The sequence below is a fragment of the Monodon monoceros genome, unplaced genomic scaffold (assembly GCF_005190385.1).
Source record: "Monodon monoceros isolate NGI ecotype Baffin Bay Population unplaced genomic scaffold, NGI_Narwhal_1 Super_Scaffold_3, whole genome shotgun sequence".
NCBI lineage: Eukaryota > Metazoa > Chordata > Mammalia > Artiodactyla > Monodontidae > Monodon > Monodon monoceros.
This window is the reverse complement of record NW_021703780.1, coordinates 21553786-21579874: the sequence shown is the minus strand read 5'-3', so window position 1 is coordinate 21579874 and position 26089 is coordinate 21553786. Positions and strand designations below refer to the sequence as shown.

The 26089-nt window shown below is 38.7% G+C and overlaps 1 protein-coding gene across 7 annotated transcripts in view; it reads left to right on the top strand.

Annotated features, from left to right (window-relative positions):
• SLC17A1 (solute carrier family 17 member 1) overlaps positions 1 to 26089 on the top strand; it is a 218727-nt gene that overhangs the window by 16291 nt on the left and 176347 nt on the right. For 6 of the 7 annotated variants that reach the window (XR_003796578.1, XM_029241968.1, XM_029241969.1 and 3 more), the window contains exons 3-10: positions 5876 to 6048; positions 16012 to 16245; positions 16332 to 16419; positions 16761 to 16847; positions 22965 to 23083; positions 23187 to 23348; positions 24362 to 24494; positions 24581 to 24728. Coding sequence is in view for 6 of the 7 variants with exons in the window: in XM_029241968.1 (XP_029097801.1) it covers positions 5876 to 6048; positions 16012 to 16245; positions 16332 to 16419; positions 16761 to 16847; positions 22965 to 23083; positions 23187 to 23348; positions 24362 to 24494; positions 24581 to 24728 (1144 nt within the window). In the remaining variant the exon portion in view is untranslated. The remainder of the gene's footprint in view (positions 1 to 5875; positions 6049 to 16011; positions 16246 to 16331; positions 16420 to 16760; positions 16848 to 22964; positions 23084 to 23186; positions 23349 to 24361; positions 24495 to 24580; positions 24729 to 26089) is intronic. The other variant, XM_029241971.1, reaches the window with a different exon arrangement.

Below are 26089 nucleotides of genomic sequence, written 5' to 3'. Positions count from 1 at the left end.
GTGTTCTTCCGATGTTTTCCTCTAAGAGTTTTATAGTGTCCAGTCTTACATTTAGATCTCAAATCCATTTTGAGTCTATTTTTGTGTATGGTGTTAAGGAGTGTTCTAATTTCATTCTTTTACATGTAGCTGTCCAGTTTTCCCAGCACCACTTATTGAAGAGACTGTCTTTTCTCCATTGTATATCCTTGCCTCCTTAGTCATAGATTAGTTGACCATAGGTGTGTGGGTTTACCTCTGGGCTTTCTATCTTGTTCCATTGATCTATGTTTCTGTTTATGTGCCAGTACCCTATTGTCTTGATTACTGTAGCTTTGTAGTATAATCTGAAGTCAGGAAGTCTGATTCTTCCAGCTCCGTTTTTTTCCATCAAGATTGCTTTGGTTATTTGGGGTCTTCTGTGTCTCCATACAAACTTTAAGATTTTTTGTTCTAGTTCCATAAAAAATGCCATTGGTAATTTCATAGGGATTGCAATGAATCTGTAGATTGCTTTGGGTAGTACAGTCATTTTCACAATATTGATTCTTCCAATCCAAGAACATGGTATATCTCTCCATCTGTTGGTATCATGTTTAATTTCTTTCATCAGTGTCTTATAGTTTTCTGCATACAGGTCTTTTGTCTCCCTAGGTAGGTTTATTCCTAGGTATTTTATTCTTTCTGTTGCAGTGGTAAATGGGAGTGTTTCCTTAATTTCTCTTTCAGATTTTTCATCATTATTGTATAGGAATGCAAGAGATTTCTGTGCATTAATTTTGTATCCTGCAACTTTACCAAATTCACTGATTAGCTCTAGTAGTTTTCTGGTGGCATTTTTAGATTTCTCTATAGTATCATGTCATCTGCAAACACTGACAGTTTTACTTCTTGCTTTCCAATTTGTATTCCTTTTATTTCTTTTTCTTCTCTGATTGTCGTGGCTAGGACTTCCAAAACTATGTTGAATAATAGTGGTGAGAGTGGACATCCTTGTCTTGTTCCTGATCTTAGAGGAAATGCTTTTAGTTTTTCACCATTGAGAATGATAGTTGCTGTGGGTTTGTCGTATATTGCCTTTATTATGTTGAAGTAGGTTCCCTCTATGCCCACTTTCTGGAGGGTTTTTATCATAAATGGGTGTTGAATTTTGTCAAATGTTGTTTCTGCATCTATTGAGAGGATCATATGGTTTTTCTTCTTCAATTTGTTAATATGGTGTACCACATTGATTGATTTGCGTATATTGAAGAATCCTTGCATCCCTGGAATAAATCCCACTTGATAATGGTGTATGATCCTTTTAATGTGTTGTTGGATTCTGTTTGGTAGTATTTTGTTGAGGATTTTTGCATCTATATTCATCAGTGATATTGGTCTGTAATTTTCTTTTTTTGTAGTATCTTTGTCTGGTTTTGGTATCAGGGTAATAGTGGCCTCATAGAATGAGTTTGGAAGTGTTCCTTCCTCTGCAGTTTTATGGACGAGTTTGAGAAGGATGGGTGTTAGCTATTCTCTAAATGTTTGATAGAATTCACCTGTGAAGCCATCTGGTCCTGGACTTTTGTTTGTTGGAAGATTTTTAATCACAGTTTCAATTTCATTACTTGTGATTGGTCTGTTCATATTTTCTATTTCTTCCTGGTTCAGTCTTGGAAGCTTATACCTTTTTAAGAATTTGTCCACTTCTTCCAGGTTGTCCATTTTGTTGGCATAGAGCTGCTTGTAGTAGTCTCTTTTGATGCTTTGTATTTCTGTGATGTCTGTTGTAACTTCTCCTTTTTCATTTCTAATTTTATTGATTTGAGTCCTCTCCCTCTTTTTCTTGATGAGTCTGGCTAATGGTTTATCAGTTTTCTTTATCTTCTCAAAGAACCAGCTTTTAATTTTATTGATATTTGCTGTTGTTTTCTTTGTTTCTATTTCATTTATTTCTGCTCTGATCTTTATTCTTTCTTTCCTTCTGGTAACTTTGGGTTTTGTTTGTTCTTCTTTCTCTAGTTCCTTTAGGTGGAAGGTTAGATTGTTTATTTGAGATTTTTCTTGTTTCTTGAGGTAGGCTTGTATAGCCGTAAACTTCCATCTTAGAAGTGCTTTTGCCACATTCCATAGGTTTTGGATCGTCGTGTTTTCATTGTCATTTTTCTCTAGGTATTTTTTGATTTCCTCTTTGATTTCTTCAGTGATCTCTTGGTTATTTAGTAATGTATTGTTTAGCCTCCATGTGGTTGTGTTTTTTTCCCTGTAATTGATTTCTAATCTCATAGCGTTGTGGTCAGAAAAGATGCTTGATATGATTTCAGTTTTCTTAAATTTACTGAGGCTTGATTTATGACCCAAGATGTGATCTATCCTGGGGAAATTCCATGCACACTTGAGAAGAAAGTGTAATCTTCTGTTTTTGGATGGAATGTCTTATCAATATCAGTTAAATCTATCTGGTCTATTGTGTCATTTAAAGCTTCTCTTTCCTTGTTTGTTTTCATTTTGGGTGATCTGTCCATTGGTGTAAGTGAGGTGTTAAAGTCCCCCAGTATTATTGTGTTACTGTCAATTTCCTCTTTTAGAGCTGTTAGTATCTGCCTTATGTATTGAGGTCCTCCTATGTCGGGTGCATATATATTTATAATTGTTATATCGTCTTCTTGGACTGATCCCTTGATCACTATGTAGTGTCCTTCCTTGTCTCTTGTAACATTCTTTATTTTATAGTCTATTTTATCTGATATGAGTATTGCTACTCCAGCTTTCTTTTGATTTCCATTTGCATGGGATATCTTTTTCCATCCCCCCACTTTCAGTCTGTATGTGTCCCTTAGGTCTGAAGTGGGTCTCTTTTAGACAGCTTATATATGGGTCTTCTTTTATATCCATTCAGCAAGCCTGTGTCTTTTGTTTGGAGCATTTAATCCATTCACATTTGAGGTAATTATTGATATGTATATCCTATGACCATTTTCTTAATTGTTTTGGGTTTGTTTTTGTAGGTCCTTTTCTTCTCTTGTGTTTCCCACTTAAGATCCTTTAGCATTTGTTGTAGAGCTGGTTTGGTGGTGCTGAATTCTCTTAGCTTTTGCTTGTCTGTAAAGCTTTTGATTTCTCCATTGAATCTCAGTGAGATCCTTGCCAAGTAGAGTAATCTTGGTTGTAGCTTCTTCTTTTCATTACTTTAAGTATACCATGCCACTCCCTTCTGGCGTGTAAATTTTCTGCTGAGTAATCAGCTGTTAACCTTGTGGGAGTTCCCTAGTATGTTATTTGTTGCTTTTCCCTTGCTGCTTTCAATCATTTTTCTTTGTCTTTAATTTTTGCCAATTTGATTACTGTGTGTCTTGGCGTGTTTCTCCTTGGCTTTATCCAGTATGGGACTCGCTGTGCTTCCTGGACTTCAGTAGCTATTTCCTTTCCCATGTTAAGGAAGTTTTTGACTATAATCTCTTCAAATATTTTCTCTGGTCCTTTCTTTCTCTCTTCTCCTTCTGGTACCCCTATAATGTGAATGTTGTTGCGTTTATTGTTGTCCCAGTGGTCTCTTAGTCTGTCTTCATTTCTTTTTATTCTTTTTCTTTATTCTCTTCCACAACAGTGAATTCCACCAATCTGTCTTCCACGTCATTTATCCATTCTTCTGCCTCAGTTATTCTGCTATTGATTTCTTCTAGTGTAGTTTTCTTTTCAGTTATTGTATTGTTCATCTCTGTTTGTTTCTTCTTTAATTCTTCCAGGTCTTTGTTAAACATTTCTTGAGTCTTCTTGATCTTTGCCTCCATTTTTTTCCCGAGGTTCTGGATCATCTTCACTATCATTATTCTGAATTCTTTTTCTGGAAGGTTGCCTGTCTCCACTTCATTTAGTTGTGTTTCTGGGGTTTTATTTTGTTCCTTCGTCTGGTACATAGCCCTCTGTCTTTTCATCTTCTCTATCTTTCTGTGAATGAGGTTTTGTTCCACAGGCTGCAGGATTGTTGTTCTTCTTGCTTCTGCTGTCTGCCCTCTGGTAGATGAAGCTATCTAAGAGGCTTGTGTAAGTTTCCTGATGGGAGGGACTTGTGGTGGGTAGAGCTGGTTGTTGCTCTGGTGAGCAGAGCTCAGTAAAACTTCAATATGCTTGACTGTTGATGTGTGGGGCTGGGTTCTCTCCCTGTTGGTTGTTTGGCCTGAGGCAACCCAACGCTGGAGCCTACCTGGGCTCTTTGTTGGGGCTAATGGCAGACTCTGGCAAGGCTCGCACCAAGGAGTACTTCCCAGAACTTCTGCTGCCAGTGTCCTTTTCCCATACGGTGAGCCACAGCCACCCCCTGCTTCTGCAGGAAACCCTCCAACACTAGCAGGTAGCTCTGGTTCATTCTTCCCTGGGGTCACTGCTACTTCCCCTGGGTCCTGAGGTGCATGCTACTTCGTGTGTGCCCTCCAAGAGTGGAGTCTCTGTTTTCCCCAGTCCTGTCGAAGTCCTGCAGTCAAATCCCACTAGCCTTCAAAGTCTGATTCTCTAGGAATTCCTCCTCCCATTGCCGGACCCTCAGGTTGGGAAGCCTGACGTGGGGCTCAGAACCTTCACTCCAGTGGGTGGACTTCTGTGGTATAAGTGTTCTGCAGTGTGTGAGTCACCCACCCGGCAGTTATTGGATTTGATTTTACTGTGATTGCACCCCTCCTACCATCTCATTGTGGCTTCTCCTTTGTCTTTGGATGTGGGGTATTTTTTTTTTTTTTGGTGAGTTCCAGTGTCTTCCTATTGATGATTGTCCAGCAACTAATTGTGATTCTGGTGTTCTCACAAGAGGGAGTGAGAGCATGTCCTTCTACTCTGCCATTTTGTTTCCTCTCCCAATGCCAGTTGTGGTTGTGGTTGTTGTTGCTGTTGGATAATCTTAGATGTGTTTTGAAAAATGTATAAACATACAAACAAGACTCACAGAACACTACATTAAAGTCCCTTCATGTCCTTTTGCCCTCCTCACCAAGAGGGAATTGTTATTGTAATATCTAGCCACATAAATTAATTTTGCCCATTTTTGAAATTCATAGAAATAGTATGCATAAAAATAGTATGCACTCTTTGGTGTCTAGCTTCTTCAGCTGACCATATTTTTGTTGAGATTCATCCAGATTGTTGAGTGTATCAGTGTTTCCTTACTTTGTATTTCTGAGTAATATCCATTGTATTAATTCACTATGGTATGTTCATCCATTCCAAATATCCAGCTATTTTGAATAAAGCTGCTATAAACATTTCAGTACAAGCCTTTTGTAGACACATATTTTTATTTCTCTTGAGAAAGTGCCATTTGTTGAAAAGACTGTACTTGCCTCCATTGATTTGCATTAGTGTATTTATTCAAAAGCATATGATTATTTATACTCCTCTCTTTCTGGACTCCCTACTTTCTCCTATTGATGAATTTGTTTGGCCTTTCACCAACACTACACTGATTGCTCTAGCTTGAAACTACTTCAAATACATTACATTTTTTTAAGTGCTATTTTTCTCTGCAATGTGCACATATGATTTTCTCAACCAGACTAATCATATAAGTTTTGAGAATAAAGCAGTTTACTTGAGGGAAGGTCTCTTTTGTTGTTCAGGGGACTTACTTCCAAGAGTAACTCAGGGTATTTGTAAATGGTCCCTTTAAAATAGACATGAGCCAAAGTCCTTCAAGGACTGGCTCAATTTACTGGGACGTTCTATTAGGGATTATATTTTAGGGGGTATGAAATTATAAGTTCAGTCCCACATCTTTTTATTTTGTCATGAATTCTCAAAAGCCAGTTAGTACAATAAAATTTTTAATTGATATATAGGGGTCCAGATTTCTAAGTGGCACTTCCTAAAGTTAAATTATGTTTTTACCTCAGATGTGTTAACGATGGATACTTTCTGTTCTACATTCCAGTTCCAAATTTTTGTTCCATTCGTTATGGAATTGCTCTCTTACTGCTCCTCTGTAATGTTATAGTAATGTCACAGCGCGTGTGTATGAGCCTCACAATGATAGCCATGGTGAACAGCACAGAGCCACATCGTTTGTCCAACACCTCCACAAAGGAGCCACAGGATAACATAAAGGTATATCAAAAATATTATAGACAGTCATAAGTTTAAAATCCTATCTTGCTAACTAATTTGTGGAGAGGTTGAATGTTATCATAATTGATATGACAGTAATTATTAAAGAAAGACGCTCAAGTCTTGATCTGTCTTGCCAGTAGTAACCTAAATAAACATGTCCCACAACTAAAATATGTCTCAGTATTTGTAAAGGGCAAGAGAAGTTTGGACAAGAGAAAAAAGGAAAGCATCTTAAATGAGAAGTAGAAGTCAAGACACTTTTTCTTTCTTATTTACATTTTTAACATACAGTACATTTACATGTTTCATTAATTTCATCTATGTAAGGTAATGAGTTGATACCTTTCAGAAGATGTAGTACAGAAAAAAATGAAAATAGGTGGGAAAAATATTCTCCACTATACTCTTCCTATGTCCCTTTATGAATACACAGGCAAATAAGAAAATATTTTCTTATTATCACCCCTATTTACATTAAAAATAACACTATATGAAGTGTACTGCACCCTGATTTTTTTTAACATAAGCATCAGAACCAGGCTCAGATTTGACACATATGTAGGAATTCTTAGACAGGGAATTTAAAATAACTATAATTAATATGTCAAGGGCGCTAATGGGAAAAAAATGACAACATACAATACCACATAGGTAATGTTAGCAGAGAGATGGATATTATTAGAAAGCATAAAAAAGAAATAGTAGAAATCATTGCAACTGTAACAGGTACAAAGAATGCCTTGATGGGCTTATAAGTAATCTCAACACAGCTGAGGAAAGGATCAATGAACTTGAATATAGGTCAATAGGAAATTCCCAATCTGAAATGAAAGAGAATTTAATAAATAAATAAATAAACAAACAAACAGAACATCTCAGAACTGTGGACAATACCAAAAGTTGTAACATATGCATGACTAGAACACCAGGAAGAGTAGGAAAAAATGGGAAGAAGAAATATTTGAAAAATTAATGGCTGAGAACTTTTTGAAATTAATGGCAGACACCAAGCCACTAATCCAAGAAGCTCAGAGAACACCAAACGGGATAAATATTAAAAAGAAAAATAATCATCAACAACAAGAACAACCACCCAGACATACATATTTAAATTGCAGAAAACTAAGACAAAGAGAACTTCTTGAATGAAGCTAGAGGCAAGAATCACCTACAGAGGAACAGGATAAGAATTACAGAAGACTTCTTATCAGACACCACTCAAACATGAAGAGAGAAATGAACTCTTTAAAGTATTGAAAGAAAAAAAAAAGACACCTGCCAAACTAGAATTCTATATCCAATGAAATTACCTCAAAAGTCAAAGAGAATAAAGACATTTTCAAGCAAAGAAAAACTGAGGGAGCTATATTAATTTCAGACAGAGCAGAATTTATATCAAGGAAGATTATCAGAGATAAAGAGGGCACTGTCTGATGATAAAGGGGTCAATTCTCCAAGGAGACATAATAATCCCAATCATGTATGTCTCTAACAACAATCCTATACATGTATGTCTCTAACAAAGCAGCAAAATACAGAAGGCTAAAACTGCTAGAACTAAAAGAAAAGACAAATATAAAATTGGTAACTGTTTTCTATTTGTTACATCTGTTCTCTGTTACGTTTCTCTTTTCCACTCCTTTTTTTGCCTTATCTTGGTATAATTGAGCATTTTATATGATTCAATTTTTTTTTTTTTTTTTTTTTTTTTTTTTTTCGCAGGCCTCTCCCTTTTGTGGCCTCTCCTGTTGTGGAGCATAGGCTCTGGACATGCAGGCTCAGCGGCCATGGCTCACGGGTCTAGCCGCTCTGCGGCATGTGGGATCTTCCCGGACCAGGGCACGAACCCATGTCCCCTGCATCAGTGGGAGGACTCTCAACCACTGCACCACCAGGGAAGCCCTATATGATTCAATTTTATTTCTTCTCTTGATGTATCATTTATACTTAAAAAAACTGTTTTAATAGTTTCCCTAGGGTTTACAATATACATTTTTAAATAATAGAAATCCACCATCAAATATCACTTTACTGCTTCATGTGTAGTGCAGGCACTTTATAACAGAGTATTCTTAATTCTTCTCTCCCATCTTTTGTGACACTGCTGCTATTCATTTCCCTTATCCATATGCTATAAATACCCAATACAGAATTACATTATTGCTTTAAACAAGTAGGTATCTTTTGCATCAATTCAAAATAAAAAAATTTACACCTTCAATTATTCTTTCTTCATGCTCTTCTTTTTTAAATGTAGATACAAGTTTCTGAACTATATAATTTTCCTTCTGCATAAAGAACTTCTGTTGGTTTTACCAAAACTTCTTCTGGCTTTATATCTAATAAATCTTTGCATAGCCCAAAGTAAAAATATCTGTTATGTTTTCTTCTAGAAGTTTTATAATTTCAGGTTTTACATTTAAATATTCATTTTTTCAATTTTTGTATATGTTGTGTTAAAGATCCTTTTTTACATATGTGTATACAACTGTTCTAGCATCATTTGTTGAAAAGACTTCTTTCTCCACTGAATTATCTTTTAAGTTTGGCAAAAAATCAATAGTTACAGGAATAACGCTACCTACCTGATTTTAAGACTTTGTTATAAAGCTACAGTAATCAAGACAGTGTGTTATTAGCATAAAGACAGAAAAGTAATCATTGAAATAGAACAGAGTGTCCAGAAATAGACTCACACACATATGAACTACTGATTTTTTTCATGATTCACAAAAGAACAAACAAAAAAATTGGACTTCACCAAAATTCAAAAAACACTGTTAAAAGACTGAAAAGGCAAACCAGAGACAGTGGTAAATTTTTGAAAATCATATCTAGTAAAGGAAGTTTATCAAAAATCAATAATAAATGAAACCAACAACGCAGCACAAAAATGGGGAAAAGATGTGAATAGACACTTCATCAAAGATGATACATGGGGCTTCCCTGGGGGCGCAGTGATTGAGATTCCGCCTGCCGATGCAGGGGACACGGGTTCATGCCCTGGGCCAGGAAGATCCCACAAGCCGTGGAGCAGCTAGGCCCGTGAGTCATGGCCGCTGAGCCTGTGCATCCGGAGCCTGTGCTCCTCAACGGGAGAGGCCACAACAGTGAAAGGCCCGATATGACTACACATCAATTCAAATGGCCAAAATTATAAAGATTGGACATAAGTGTTGTAAGAATGTGGAGGAACCAGAAGTCTTCTACACTGCTGGTGATAATTCACAATGGTACAACCAGTTTAGTTAAGCATACAGCTACCGTATGATCCAGCCATTCCACTGCTACTAAAGAGAAATGAAAGCATGTGTCCATATAGAGATGTATATATAGATTCTCATTGTAGCTTTATTTGTAATAGCAAAAAATTGGAAACAACCAACATGTTCATCAATAGGTGAATGAATACGCAAACTGTGGCCCGTCCATAAAATGGAGTACTGCTTAGTACTAAAAAGGGATGGGGGGCTTCCCTGGTGGCACAGTGGTTGAGAGTCCGCCTGCCGATGCAGGGGACACGGGTTTGTGCCCCGGTCCGGGAGGATCCCACATGCCATGGAGCGGCTGGGCCCGTGAGCCATGGCCACTGAGCCTGCACGTCCAGAGCCTGTGCTCCGCAATGGGAGAGGCCACAACAGTGAGAGGTATGCATACCACACACACACAAAAAAAGGGACGAACTATTGATACACAGGCCAACATGGATGCCACTCTTATTATGCTGAGTCAACTAAGCTAGATAAAAAGAAATAGTACATACTGTATGACTCCATTTATATATAAAACTTCTAGGAAATGATGATAAAGCAGATCATTGGCAGTGGAGGAGCAGAAGGGAGGAATTACAAGGAGTAAGAAAACTTTTGGAGGTGAATAATATTTTCATCATCTTGATTCTGATGATGGTTTCATGAGTGTACATGTTTAAAAATTTAGCAAGTTGTACACTTTATGACAAAGATTAAATATACAGTTTATTGTGTCAATTGTACCTCAAAAAATTTGTCAAAACCTATTCAAATTTTTTTTCTTTAATTCTTAAATATTTGTAGTATTCCATTGCCTTGGTTTAAATATCGAGAACCCCATTCTCTAGAGAGATGACTACTCACAAAGGCTGTACTTCATTTCCTTCACTGTAGCAAAAGAAGAGGCAAGAGAGATGGCTACTCACAAAGGCTGTATTTTATTTCCTTCACTGTAGAAAAAGAAGAGGCAGCTCAAGCTGTGGAGCTTGGAACATTTCTTTGGCACATTCACCCCCACCCCCACCCACCATGGAACCTGCTGCTATAATCCAGGACAGTTGATCTTCTTCAAATATGAGTCACAGGAAAGGATTTCAGTTTGCTGCTCTACAAAGGTACTAGATGAAGAAACAGAGCACATAATTATTCTCAAGTATGAAAACTCACCAGGATATCATTTTCCCAAAGCAGATCTAAATTGTAACCTGAAATTACAAATGAACCTAAAAACTGGGAAAGCAACTCTAGCTATGGAAGGAACACTACAGTGCAGCACATCCAGGAGCTCAAAGCAGAGATAGCCAGGTGGTAGCAGTCTATGCTCAGACAGCAGATGAATGGGGAAGAAAAAAGGAAATTAACAGAACTCAGAAAAGGATTATGATAAAATGAGACAGAACATTTTAGGAAAGAAGACAAAATAACAAGGAAAACAGCGAATAGGAACCACAGAGACCGCAGTAAGGGACACAGAGTATAGAAAGGAAAAGGAAGGAAGATGAGAAAAAGTGTGACACATAAATGAGGAGTATTCTCTATCAGTCTTCCCTCTGCCACAACAGCCGAGGAGTATGTATAATTATTCTATTTAAAATTTACCAATCCTATAGAAATTCTGCCATAACTGTAAATTTTTTATTATTAATGAATGTGCACATTTTTATATTTCTGTGACCTATACTTATTGATCATTTCCATTTTTCTCTCATAAATTATCTATTGATACCCTTAGTCCATTTTACAAGTAGATATTATCTACTTGCTCATTTATATGACTCATACAGATGTATATATATTTATTCCTAAAATTTATATAGGATAATATAACCTTTATATATGTAGCACTTTGTTTAATGACAACTAGTTAATGCAACTTAAGTTTTATCCTTCTGGTGTGGGGAGTTTATGAGTTCAGCAGTTTTAATTCAACTATGGTGGGATTTTTTTCTTTTTCTTACATCCTGCTGTGAAGAGTGATGGCTTTATGCCATTAGAAAAACAACCCAATATTCTGAATAATCTGCACAGGGAGAGTTGGACAAATGTGTGCTGGACCACCTGATATGGGTAAGGGTGAATATTGATTTCCTTGGAGAAATTCCTGTGATTTAGAAAAAAATGGCAGAGCATCTTGTTCCATTCTCTGAGTAGCTTCCCACCAATGGAAAAGATCTGGAGCTTCCATGCTCCCTTGGCTACTCTATGGATGCCTCTCACTATTCAATATTCTCAGAGTTGTACTCCTACCAGACCTCTCATGAAAGTCCTTTCCATCAGATAGAGACATCACTATACAGAGGCCACAGCTACAGGATGACAGAGATTTGAGAAAGGGAGGAAAACAAAAGGGATGAAGGGTGAAAGATAACAGTGATGAGAGAAGAAACACAGGGACTCCTACCTATTTCATTATTTCATAGTCAGCCAAAAATTTCATTAAGAACATTCATTATTTAACAAAACTCTTCATTTCTTAATATAAAAACTAATTATGCAAGTGCAGAGAAAGTTTAGAGAAGCAGACTATCATACACATTACCAAAGAGGCTTTATCTTGTCCTCACTTACTAAAATTAAGGCTTCTCCCTGTTCAGTGGGTCCAAAAATAGCACAGCCTCCTCATAGCCCAGGGCATAAGTTCAATGTTCAGAATTTCTTATATCAACTTTAATAATGCAACAAATTTATGCAAGACCACCTAGCCTAAGAATTGACAGAGGAAACCACTCCCAAGACAGACAACAAAACATGCCACATCAGAGCCAAGCGAAAGAAGAGAAATGGTCTTTTTCCTTCACTATCCCATTCAATTATTTCCATAGTTCAGCCTGAGAACTTCTCTTCATGATTTGATATTCTCTCAATTGCTGCTTTTCTCTCTGGGATCATGTGTGGGGGGGAAAAATGTTGTTTTATGAATGAGGTTAACTGAATAGAGAAATTAGAGGGTGAGAAGGGGCAGGAAGAAATTAATGATTGCAGTAAATGTATTACATGGCACTCGACAGAAGAGTTTACATGTTTTTTATAAACATTCAAGAAACAGGTATTAGAGATGTTGAAGATAAAGAGGTAGAAAGGTCTGGACTCACCTCTTCATACAGACACACCAAATATACAGCTACATATGGAACAACTTCCTCTGGAAAAAAAATTGAAAGCTGAGTAACTCCTACACATCAGGCGAACAAGAAGAAGCCCACAACCAAGAGGAAATGCTGAGACACAATCTCACTGTAAACCCCACCCCTGGCAAGGCGACCCAGCAAGGCAACCCTGAGGAGTGAAGAATTTGAACCCCACAATGGGCATGCCAACTTTTAAGACCCATGCCTGAGAGATACGCCACCCAAATATCTAGCTCTGAAAGCCAACAGGGCTCATATACACAAGTCCCACAGGGTATAGCGAACTGAGAAATGGTTCTTAAAGGGCTTGCACATGAACTCACCTACCCCAGAGCACAGAACAGAAGCAACCATTTGAAAAGCACCAAGATGTTCTATGAAAGAGGCTTATTTGCTTACCATAAACTGTTGGCCTGAGGGGCGGGCATCTAATTTAACACACATCTAGGGCCTGCTGGAGTTCTCTTTGGGGATGGAGACCAGCAGATGCCATCCTTGTGTTCTCTCTTTGCTGTGCTCTGGAGAGCCAGTATCTCCCCAAAGGGAGCTTTTACATTCATCTGGCCTCTTGTTCTGGCACCCGATTTATTTTCTTTTTAACAGCTGCCGCCTTGATCATCTGGCTCTGGTGGCCATCAGGGTTTGACAAAATTAATATCCAAAATTCTAAACAAGTGAGTATAGAGGGAATGTACCTCAACATAATAAAGGCCATGTATAACAAGACCACAGATTACATCATACTCAATGGTGAAAATCTGAAAGCTTTTCCTCTAATATCAGGAATAAAACAGTGATCCCCACTCCCGCCACTTTTATTCAACATAGTATTGGAAGTCCTCACCAGAGCAATTAGGCAAGGGAAAAAAAAGGCATCCAAATTGAAAAGGAAGAAGTAAAATTGTCACTACTTGCAGATGACATGATATTATATATAGAAAATCCTGAAGACTCCACTAAGGAAACTGTTAGAAATAAAAATGAATTCAGTAAAGTTGTAAGATACAAAATCAATATACAAAAATCTGTTGCATTTCTATACACTATTAACAAACTAGCAGAAACAAAATTAAGAAAACAATTCTAATTGCATCAAAAAGACTAAAATATACAGGAATAAATTTAACCAAGAAGGTTAAATACCTATGCACTGAAAACTGTATGACGCTGATGAAAGAAACTGAAGAAGACACGAGTAAATGGAAAGATATTTTGTGCTCATGGATTGAAAGAATTCATATTGTTAAAATGTCTACAGTAGATGTAATCATCAAAATTCCAATTGCCTTTTTCACAGAAATAGAACAAACAGTACTACAATTTGTATGGAACTACAAAAGGCCCAGAATAACCAAAGCAATAATGAGAAAGAAAAACATGGTTAGAGGCATCAAGCTCCCTGATTTCAAACTACATTCCAAAGCTATAGTAATCAAAAATTATGGTATTTGCATAAACTCAGACACGTCAATCAGCAAAGCAGTGTAGATAGCCCAGAAATAAACCCATACGTATTTGGGCAATTAATCTATGACAAAGGAGGCAAGAATATAAAATGATGAAAAGACAATCTCTTCAATATATAGTGTTGGGAAAACTGAGCCACTATCTTATAATGCACACAAAAATTAACTTAAAATGAATCCAACATTGGAACATTAAGACCTAAAAACAAAACTAGAAGAAAACATAGGTGAAAAGCTCACTGACATTAGTCTTGGCTATGATTTTTTGGATTTTACATCAAAATCAATGGCAACAAAAGCAAAAATAAACAAGTGAGACTACATCAAACTAAAAAGCTTCTGCATGGCAAAGGATACCGTCAACAAAATGAAAAGGCAACCTACTGAATAAGAGAAAATATTTGCAAATCATATCTGATAAGAGATTGGTATCCAAAATATATGAAGAACTCATACAACTCTATTGCAAAAAAAAAAAATCAAAAAATGGGCAGAGAGGCTTCCCTGGTGGCACAGTGGTTGAGAGTCCGCCTGCCGATGCAGGGGACATGGGTTCGTGCCCCGGTCCGGGAAGATCCCCCATGCTGCAGAGCGGCTAGGCCCGTGAGCCGTGGCCACTGAGTCTGCTCGTCCGGAGCCTGTGCTCCGCAATGGGAGAGGCCACAACAGGGAGAGGCCCGCGTACCAAAAAAAAAAAATGGGCAGAGGATCTGAATAGACATTTTTCCAGAAAAGACATACAAATTGTCAAGAGGCATATGAGAGGGTGCCCAACATCATCAGGGAAATGCAAATCAAACCCACAAGGTATCACCTCATACCTGTCAACGTGGATATTATCAAAAAGACAAGAAATATCAAGTGTTGACTAAGATGTGGAGAGAAGGGAGCCCTAGTGCACTGATGGTATAACGTAAATTAGTGCAGTCGCTGGAAAACAGTATGAAGTTTCTTCAAAAACTTAAAAATTTAATTGTCATATCCAGCAATTCTAGTTCTGGGTATTTATCCTAAGAAAATAAAAACACTAACTTGAAAAAATATCTACACCCCCATGTTCGTTGCAGCATTATTTACAACAGCCTAAGGATCCATCAAGGATGAATGGATAATGCAAAAGCACTGTATATATACAATGGAATATTATTCAGTCATAAAAAGTAAGAAATCTTGCCATTTGCGACAACATGAATGGACCTTGAGTGTATTATGCTAAGTGAAATAAATCAGACAAAGAAAGACAAATACTATACGATCTTGTCTATATGTGGAATCTAAACAAACAAATGAATCTGAGCTGGTTACAGAGAATAGGCTGGTGGTTGCCAGTAGCAGGGGGTTGGGGGAGGGTGGTGTTGGGCAAAATGGGTAAAGAGAGTTAAAAAGTGCAAACTTCCAGCTATAAAATAAGTTATGGGGGGACCTCCCTGGTGGTCCAGTGGTTAAGACTTTGCCTTCCAATGAGAGGGTGTGGTTTCAATCCCTGGTTGGGGAGCTAAGATCCCATGTGGCTGGCGGCCAAAAAACCAAAACAGAAGCAGTGTTGTAACAAATTCAATAAAAACTTTAAAAAAATGGTCCACATCAAAATAAATCTTTAAAAAAATTGTTATGGGGGTGTAGCATATAGCATGGTGACTATAGTTAATGATACTGTATTGTATAGTTGAAAGTTGCTAAGAGAGTAGATCTTAAAAGTTTTCATCACAACTATATATATGGTGATGGATGTTAGCTAGACTTGTGATCATTTCTCAGTATATATAAATATCGAATCATTATGTTGTACACCTGAAACTAATATAATCTGCCAATTATATCTAAAAATTTTTTTAAAAGCAAGTATTAAACGTCTATGCTGTGACAGGTATGGGTGGTACAAATGATGCCCTTGACTGCAAAGACTTTTCGTTATAGTTGAGGGTACCAATGATAAAATGTAACTACACACAGATAATGATGTTATTAGGAATAAAGAAGTCCCATAATAGAGGATATTAGGCAGAGGACAGCTATTTTACATGGGGTAAGCTGGAAGACCAGTTTTCCCATATTCCTGAACATCATAGAAAATCACCTGTAGAGTGGCTAGATGTGTCTCCTTTCTCCTTTCAGAACCCTGTGTATAACTGGAGCACTGAAATCCAGGGGATCATGTTAAGTTCCATCTTCTACGGTATACTCATCAGCCAGATTCCTGCTGGATATTTATCTGGAATATACTCCTTAAAGAAAATGGTTGGTTCTGCATTGCTCCTCAGCTCTCTGTTTACTCTGCTCATCCCACTGGCAGCTGAATTTGGAGAAGCTTTGGTCATCATATGCCGAGTAATCCAGGGACTATTCCAGGTATTAAGATAATACAAAAACTGAACCAAGAGCTTAAATTCACAGAAAGTGTCAGAGATCAAATGTTCTAATCATTCTTCTTTCAGGGGATAGCATTAACAACTCAGCAAGTAGTATGGATCAAGTGGGCTCCTCCCTTGGAACAAGTCCGACTTACCTCTCTGAGTTTATCAGGTAATGACTAGGGGCCTAGAATGTTTAATCTCATTGTCATCTCATTGTAGCATGTGCTGCCCTAGAGCCGTAAGAAACATGTATGTTTTGAACTGTCAAGGGCTTTGGAAACCATCCTCACTTTAAAGATATGGAAATTGTCTGGGATGGAGAAGGGGCTTCCTTATCTCAAACAACAGAGAAAAGAGAGAAAAGCAAATATTTTATTATTTTCTTCTGTTCGGTGTTATACGTTATACATGTATTTCACTATAAATTGTTCACTGCTACCATGAGACTACATTATTTTTACTTCCAGATGCCTGCATTCATTGGGGGTGTTCTTTGTGCCTTCTGATTAGGACTTCTGCTAGGACCCTGTGTTGTCCTACTTATAACAGGATTCATCTGTGACTCCCTGGGATGGCCTATGGTCTTTTATATTTTTGGTGAGTCTCTTTCTATAAAAATCCCAGTCATTATTCAGAACTTTTAGAACTTAAAACTAAAAATGGAATACAGTAGTTTATATGAAGTTAGCAATATTAAAAATCATAAATCCCATTGAAGGAAAAAGAGCAGTCAACATTCATGAATTTCTTATTATAAGCAAGACATCACGCTCAGAACTATACGTGCATTACTGTATATAATTTCACAATTCTACAACATCGATGCTACAGATATATATCCCTTACATGAAACTCTTGGGAAAAGGGATGATCAGAATAGATCAAAGATAATATGAGTATACTATTTATACTTAACATCCCAAGCAAAATTTAGAGCATCATCTCATAATCAAACACATTAATTTCTGAGGTGAAACATGAAATTCTCATAAATTGGAATAAATGAAAAACTATAAAGGATTGAGTTTTCTAAATAAGTTAGAAAATCACTTTTGGCTTTCAAATCTTGGTTTCAGATTTGTGGATAAGGGACTGTGGATGGGTGCTATTGTGCTCGTTTGATACGTAAGGAAAATTACAGAGACTTAATTCAGAAGGATCTATTACAAAGTGATTCTTTAAAATGGTAAATAAAGATGTGGCAGAATCAAATGGATAGAGCAGTAATCAGGTGTTAGCAAAATGGAAGCTGATACCATCCCCAGGTCCAAAAGGGCAAGCAAGGGTGTAGTCGATGGGAATCTACTAGGAGAGAGTCCTGTAGAGATGGCTGCCTTGAGAGGACCCATGACTTTTCATAAAAGACCATATAGACTGAGGCAATGCTAGAGAAGGTGATAACTAGAGAAAGAGACACCCTAATCTCATTCAACCCTCTCCCTCTCATCTTTTGCTCAAGATTTCTGCTGCCTAAATCTATCTGGAACGCAGAGAACATAGGGGCCGGTTGATATTCATTCAAGTCAGCCATCTGTGGCCAAAGCAGGGTAAAGAAGGGTGGAGAGTGGATCTAGAGGGACAAACAGGGAGCCCCCGATACCCACAGTGAGCAAATGACAGAGGCATGTCTTCCATCCTCACAATTTCATTGTTTTCATCACTGCATTAGTCATCAGTAGTAAGTAATGGTCAGTATAGTGATATTACACAAACCCTATGTCAGGAAAGGGCCGGAAGACTTGGAACTGTCTAACCTGGTGAAATGAAAACTTGAGCAGGCATGCCTTGCAGGACTCTCATGTAAGAGAAATGCATACCTGCTCTGCATTACAAAACTAAAATTAATACGCAGGTAATTATAGGGAGGTGAAGTTTCAGCTCCATGTAAGAAAAACTTTTTAGTAATTAACGCTGCCCAACATTGCTGATCAAAAGTTGGGTGAGCCCCAGTATTCATGGTGTATTCATATTTCAACATCATATACATGTATACAGCAACATTTGTCATTTGCAGTTCTCATGGGTGGCTCTATGAAGCGCAAAGAAAGGGACTATGCATTATACTATGATAACAGCTTTACCATGAATTGCCCCATCTGCTTTTTCTTATCACTTAGAATAGGGGAAGAGTGCCATCACTTAGATGGCAGCAGTATAGGGATTTAGGTGTTACCGCCACAAGTCTTACAATGAGTCATACGGTGCCCATAGATGTGAAATAACCTGCCCAAGTTAGTGGCAGAGGCAAACTAAAACCAGAATGTTTTGTGGTTCCATGTGAATGCTCTTCTCAATAAAGTTAAATAAATCTAATCAATACTATTTTAAAGAACAAAATAATACCTGCTTTTAAGCAGCTGACGATTGCTGGGGAAAATTACCACACAGAACAAATTGAACCATACACTCACATTTGCACTTAAAAGGGCCTGACTGTCCTGCCATGTTTCTCTCCATAAATACTATTTCAAACTTCTCAAAACTACTCTCCTCAAATCTCTAAAATGGCTCCCTTTCCCTGCCGTCTCTTTCAAGTTACCTCCCTTTTAAGAGTCAAAATTATTGAACAACCTGTCTACACCCACTGCCCCCATTTCCTAGCCACCCACTGTCTCCTCAACTTGTATCTGACTATAAGTGTCTGACCCATTCTACTATCAAGAGAGCCCTTGCCAAGATCACTTATGGCTTCCATAAGAGCTAGAGCTGCTCTGAAGCCCAGACAGGGGGGGCCTTGCCTTGGATTCTACATTGTAGTGAGCCCATTCTGGCCCCCCTCCAGCCAAGCCTTCTTCATAGGGTAGAAGTCTATGGCATCAAAATTATAGGCTCATCAGAGCCCATGACTTTCCTTCTAATGATCACTCCCAGAATTTTTTGCTCACATACAACGAAGGCTTTTTCAGAACTGGCAGGACTCTTCCCCACATTTACTGAATTGAGGCTGGGCCGGGAGGTGACAGGTAAAACTATTTGCAGAGAATATAGATGGAGCATGATGGGGAAGCCAAGAATTTCTCTACAGAGCCATTCAAAACCCCTAGTGGTGTGGGACTTGATCCGGGTTGGAACAGAAGAGGTCAAGTCCCAGATCAGTGACCAGGGATTTGTGACCAGTGGAATCTAAGAATTCTAAATTTAAACCCGACTACCCGGGTCATTTTCTTTCCTCTGGCTTCTTTCAAAATTTTCTCTCTTTTATTTTCTGCAGTTTGAATATGATATGCCTACGTGTAAACTGATTGATTGATTGATATTCATCCTTTTTGTGCTCTCTGAGCTTCCTCTATCTGTGGTTTTGTGTCTATCATTACTTTTGGGAAGTTCTCAGTAATTATTCCTTCAAATATTTCTTCTGTTCCTTTCTCTTACCTCTCTTTCCGATATTCCCGTTACACGTATACTACACTATTGTAATTGTCCCACAATTCTTGGATATTCTGTTCTTTTTTATTCTTTTACCCTATTTGCAATTCAGGTTTGGAAGTTTCTATGGACATTTCTTGAAGCTCAGTGATTTTTCCTCGACCGTGTCTAGTCTCTTAATGAGCTCGTTAAAGGCATTCTTCATTTCTGTTACAGTGTTTTTGATTTCTAGCATTTTCTTTTGATTCCTTATTAGCGTTTCCATCTCTCTACTTACATTACTCATGTTTTTGTATGTTGTCTGCTTTTTCCATAAGCATTTTAATCATAGTTGTTTTAAATTCTTGATCTGATCATTCCAACACCTCTGCTATGTCTCAGTCTGGATCTGATGCTTGCTCTGTCTCTTCAAACTACATTTTTTGTCTGTTAGTGTGCCTCATGTTTTTCTTGTTGAAAGCTAACAAGATATACTAGGTAAAAGGAACTGAGAAAAATAGCCCTTTAGTGTGAGGTTTTATGTTTTTCTGGCTAGGGGTTAGGCTGTGCTTACTGTGTGCTATAGTTATAAGTTTCAGAGGCTACAGCTTCCTCTGGTGTCTTTGTTTTTGTCTTTCCTTGTCTTTGAGTTTCTCTAGAGACTTCTTAAATAAGGTTTGTGATGTGCAGTTCTTCTAGGTGGATTCCCAATAACGTGCAGGACACTTTTGATGTGGTGGTAAGGTGTGTATGTTGGGAGACAGTGTTCTATAGTGCTGTGATTAGGTATCAGTATTTTAGTGAGCCTCTGCCCCGAACTTGACCTTCACAAGTCCTTCTCAGTTTTTTTTTTCCCCTCCTTAAGTGAGACAGGAGGAAGGGGCTGGAATTGGATATTTCCCTTCCCTTAAGTTGGTTAGGCTCTGGCAAAACAGTTTCCCTTTGAGCAGTTTTTGTTAAGAACAGAATGCTCTAGACATAATTCAAAATAGCTACTTTTCCCTTCCTCTCCTGTAAGGATGGAGGGATTTTTCTCTTCTATTCACTGTGAGAACCTGGTAGGTGTTCTGGAGATAAAACTCACAAAAGTGTGAGGGGTCTTCTTAAGACTGGGCCCCCATCCCCAGACTTTTCATCTCTCAAACTTGTCTACACTGAACCTAAAGCAAGCCATCAATTGCTAGGTTTTCCTACCCTAGAACTGACTGGTTCCAATGGAGTTTTCTGGGCTTCTGTTCTGGGAAGTTGTCATTCTCTGTATCTACCTGTCTGTCTCTCTAGAGACAGGAGGGCAGTGGTTTGCCCTGTGACCTCAATTCTCTGATGGATCAAAGAAGAGTTACTGATTTTTAGTTTGTTCAACATTTTCCTTGTTTTAAGGATGGGAGTGATAACTTCTAAACTCCTTATATGCCTCCGAAATGCTGGCCAAGCTCCATGCCCATAAATCAAGTGGAAGTTTTTCAGTCCACATTTGACCTGAACTCTCAATCATATTCAACAATACCATTCTTTCCCTTGTGCCTTTGCCTCTGACTCCATGCACTGAACCTCAGTGACTGGACATTTCCTTCTCATCTCAGTCTCTCTGACCCTGTTCTTCCTACAGCAGACTTTATCCTTCTGGCCATTCCCTCTCAGTCTCCTTTGCAGACTTCTCCTCTTCTACTTGCCATTAACTGTTGTCTTTCTTCCAAGCTTTTCTCCAGCCTCCTCCTCTAGGGCTATTTTCCATCCCTAGACAATATAATCCATGCTTAAGTGTCAGTTACCACTTACTAATCATGTGTCCCTGGGTAAGCAAGCAGATCGTTCTGAGCATCAGTCTTCTTATTTTGAAAAAGAGCTAATAGTATCAAATGTATTTTCTGAGGGTTGAGTACAATACTATAGAGAAATATATGTATTGCATGTGTATTTATTAGGTGCTCACTTTTCTTCATTTACATTTTGCCTTGGGTTTGGGCTCTCAGGTCACAGAATGAGGTGGAAATGGTATGTCGTCAAAGTATTCTTTTAATGTTGTCTTAAAGTGTGTTGTAAGCATCTGAGATCTCACAGTGGCTCCAGGTTTCCACATGGTCTGGTCTCATTACCTCTCATCCTCATCCATTTCCACCCTCACCTTGCTCCCTGCCCAGTGACACTGGCCTCATAACTCTGGGCTTTGGTACTTATTTCTCCCTCTGCCTGGAGTGTCTGTGCCCCATCCACATCCTAGCCTTCCCTGAACATGGTACTCCTTCCTTCCTCCCCCCATAACTCTCCTCCATAGCTCTTTTCACTGACATTTACTACCTTTTATTTAATTACTTTTCATTATCTTTGTCTCATCCATTAGAAACTAAAGTCTGTGAAGGCAGGGCTTTGTCTGTTTTATTCACTGTTGTATTCCCAGGGCCTAGATGGTTCATGGTACATAACGGACATTTAACCAATACTTGTCAGATGAATGAATGCAATTCTGGAAGCCTAACTACTGAGTACTACATACTCCCTGTCCTAACAGAGGATTCCTTATGATCAAATCATTAGTATAAAAAACAGAAAAACAACAAATAATTTGGCAAACTCTTATGGGACTTGGACAATCCCTAAGGCCTGGTCTGCATCTTAGGAGCATAGCTAAGGCCTAGCTCTCAAAACTGGGTGATTGGGGCTTCCCTGGTGGTGCAGTGGTTGAGAATCTGCCTGCTAATGCAGAGGACGTGGGTTCGAGCCCTGGTCTGGGAGGATCCCACATGCCATGGAGCAGCTAGGCCCGTGAGCCACAACTACTGAGCCTGCGCGTCTGGAGCCTGTGCTCCACAACAAGAGAGACCGCGATAGTGAGAGGCCCGTGCACCGCAATGAAGAGTGGCCCCCGCTTGCCACAACTAGAGAAAGCCCTCACACAGAAACGAAGACCCAACACAACAAAAATTAATTAATTAATATACTCCTACCCCCAACATCTTTAAAATAAGATTGATTTTAAAGTAAGATTTAACTTAAAAACAAAACAAAACTGGGTGATTGTCAAGCCCTGTGTGGGCTCAGCTATGCCGTACTCTCACAGTAGAACACATTAGGAATCTGTAGAGATGATGGCCTAAGAGCCGGGAGGCCCAGCTGTCCTGCGTGGAGAAAAAAGAGGCTAGGAGATCAGGAGAGGCCAGAGGGTTTACCACCATTTCTGTAAAATTCATTCTGTTGAGAGAGGCAGCTATGGATACAGAGAAAACTATCAAAATGTGAGCTTTGTTGCAAAGTTCCAAAAAAGAAAAGAGGAGTCTAGGTTCTCAGACCAATAATGAAAAATGCCAGTTTGGAAAAGAAACTCACTATAGACAGAAGCAATTCCAATTCTAACTTGTCCTGTTCCAATAGGTGCTTGTGGTTGTGCCTTAAGTCTTCTCTGGTTCGTTCTGTTTTATGAGGACCCAAAGGACCACCCATGTATAAGCAAAAGTGAGAAGGAATACATCACGTCTGCCCTCGCCCAGCAGGTAGAACACGCATGCTCCACTTTGGTATCTCCCAGATTCTGTGCCAAATAAAATGTGTTCCATCTTGTCCTAATGTGCTAATGATTAATGGGTTCCTTTTCAGGTCAGTTCAAGTGCACCATCTCTGCCCATCAAGGCTGTGCTTAAGTCTCCTCCACTCTGGGTCATTTCCCTCTGTAATTTTGCTTTTTTCTGGGCAAATAGCTTCCTGAGTCTGTATACTCCAATGTTTATCAACTCCAAGTTTCATATTAATGTAAAAGAGGTAAGTACACCTTCTGTTCTTCACTTTATGAAGGACTTTGCACCCATTTCCTTTTCTCCCATGACTCTAGTCCTAGCTCTTGCCCACCCTTATACTACTTAGCTGATGTTCTTTACCTGGAGACGTCACTGTTTCCAATTATTAGGTCAACATTGCCCAGAATAAAAGGTGTAGACATGGTGTCTAGCACTCCCAGAACAATACACACTCACCCACATTCCCACAGATTCCCTATCTCCCATTCCCTGTATAATCACCCTTATGTATTCCTTAAGGCTCAACACCATTGTTCCCTGCAGGGTCCGATCCTTTCCTGAAAGTCAGTTGGCCAGGCTCTACCACCCTTTCCAGCTCATACCAATCCTCTCCCCTGGGGAAAGGCAAAGAGTCCTGGGTTGTGAACCCATGACTCACAGCTTGCTCTGAAAGGACTGACACTTTCACTGGTTGTCTGACTTGGAGAATTACTGATGCCTGGAACCTTCTGTTGTTTGATGCCATAATAACCAGGAAAGACTCCTTTAGAAATGGAGTCTGGGCTTGCCATTTTGAGACATTCTATAATGAACTTCCAGTAACCCAGCTTAGTGACCAGTGTAACAGTGAGGTCACTTAAGCTCTCTAAGATTCAATTTTATCTTCCATGAGATCATGGATTTGCTGCAAGGATTAACAGCAGCTGGGTCCACAATAAGCACTATATACATGTTTTCAATTGTTATCATTATCATTTCTATCACTTTCCCCACAGACAGCATTTCCCATTCCCAACATAGTTTTCCTCTCTACCATCTAGGACTTTCAGGTCCCAACAGAAAACTAGGCAGACTGTGATGACTGTTTCTGACGTCCAAACGGTTTTTCTCTTTCTCTTGGGTAGTGTGTCCCCAGAAGTAACTCTGGGATTGTACGTTGATGGTTTCCTATATGACAATACAAATTTTAGATACTGAATTTCAGTGTAGGGCTTATCCTGTTTCTCATACTCACTCACAATAACATTCCTTCCTCAGAATGGGCTGCTGTCTTCCCTCCCCCATTTGTTTGCCTGGATTTTTGCTATCCTAGCAGGTCATATGGCAGACGTCTTCCTGTCCAGGAATATTCTCAGCCTACTCACCATCCGGAAACTCTTCACCTTGCTAGGTAAGAATCCAGGACATTCAAGCACTTTGGGGCATTTCACGCCCATCTTTGGGATACACCTGACTGTTGTCTGAATCACTCCCCAGGACTTCTCCTGCCCGCCCTCTTCAGCCTGTGCCTGCTTTACCTGAGTTCCAGCTTCCATGGCACTATGATTTTCCTGATACTTGCTAATGCAACAGGAAGCTTTTGTATGGGTGGAATATTAATAAATGTCTTGGATATTGCTCCCAGGTAGGGTTTTAAAAATCTCTTTCTTCCTTGTATCCAAGTTCTCAAAGTTTTAAGATTTCAAGTATTTTGGAACTGGTGGTCAGCAGGCCAAAAGTTCCGAAGAAGCATCTATGTGGGTCAGACATATAACTTAAATAATATTTATATGCCAAATGATATATGCAAATGTATGCAACTCTCACATGTGTATGAAGAAGTATAGTCCAGTGATCAGGAGAACAGATTCTAGAGTCAGACTCTTGGGTTTCATGACCATTTTCCTCAAGCCAATTACTTACTTTCTCAACACCTGTTTCTCACCTATAAAATGGGGGTAATAAGAAAATGCTTACCTCATAAAGTTATCCTCACAAGAGGATTAAACAAGTTAATATAGTCAAGCACATAGAATAGTGCCTGGAACATAGCAAGCATGTATAAGGGTTAACTGATCCATTAAAATTGTTATTATACCATGCTTATATATTATTACTCATGAAGAAAAGCCATCAGTTAGTAATATTTATCTTGTAACTAAGGAAACTGAGTTTCAGATACTTAATTTTCAGCCTAAGATCTCATCACTGGCTTGGATATTAGCTAGGACTTTAACCCAGATCTCTGTGACAAAGAACTTTTCCTCTTTTTACTATGTTATGTCTTTTTTTAGATATAATAAGTGTGACTGATGGAAGCAGTTCTGTCATTTGCACAACTGCAGGGGACACTCTTCACATTGTACTTTATGGGGCTAGCAGTCTCTGGAGAACATAGATCCAATATGAACAGAATTATTTGAAGCTTTGTAAAGCAGTAGCCTGGGGTAGAGAGGCAAAAAGAAACCAAGAATAATCTACTTTGTCACAGTTCTGTAAAGAATCTTGCCCATCAGATCTATACTAGGTGAAGGCCAGAGTAATGAAGACATGTATCCATTTGATTTATTGAGTTCTGAGACCCTCCTTAAAAATGCCTGCAGGTATTCTGATTACTTGGAATTATATAAAGACATAAACGGATTATTTGATGTAGAATACACAATGCCACCTGAGCCATATGCACTCTGAAAAACAGGTAAATTAAGAATGTATATACAAATAGATAAAGGAAATTATAAATAGCTACCACTTATTGAGTATTTTTTATGTGTCTGTTATGCCCCAGTGTGAGACAATATTGTCCACATAGTGTGGGTAAGGAAACAAAAGACCAGGGAAATGAATGTATATAAAGTCACATGATTAGTAAGAAGTAGAGGGAAGGTTCATACCTAGAATGTCTGCCTCCAGAGCCGTCTCGATGTAGTCAATGCCTCACTAGTGTTATTTACCAGTACCTGGTCACTAAGATGGGAAATATCTCAGCCAGCAATGGCTTGGGTA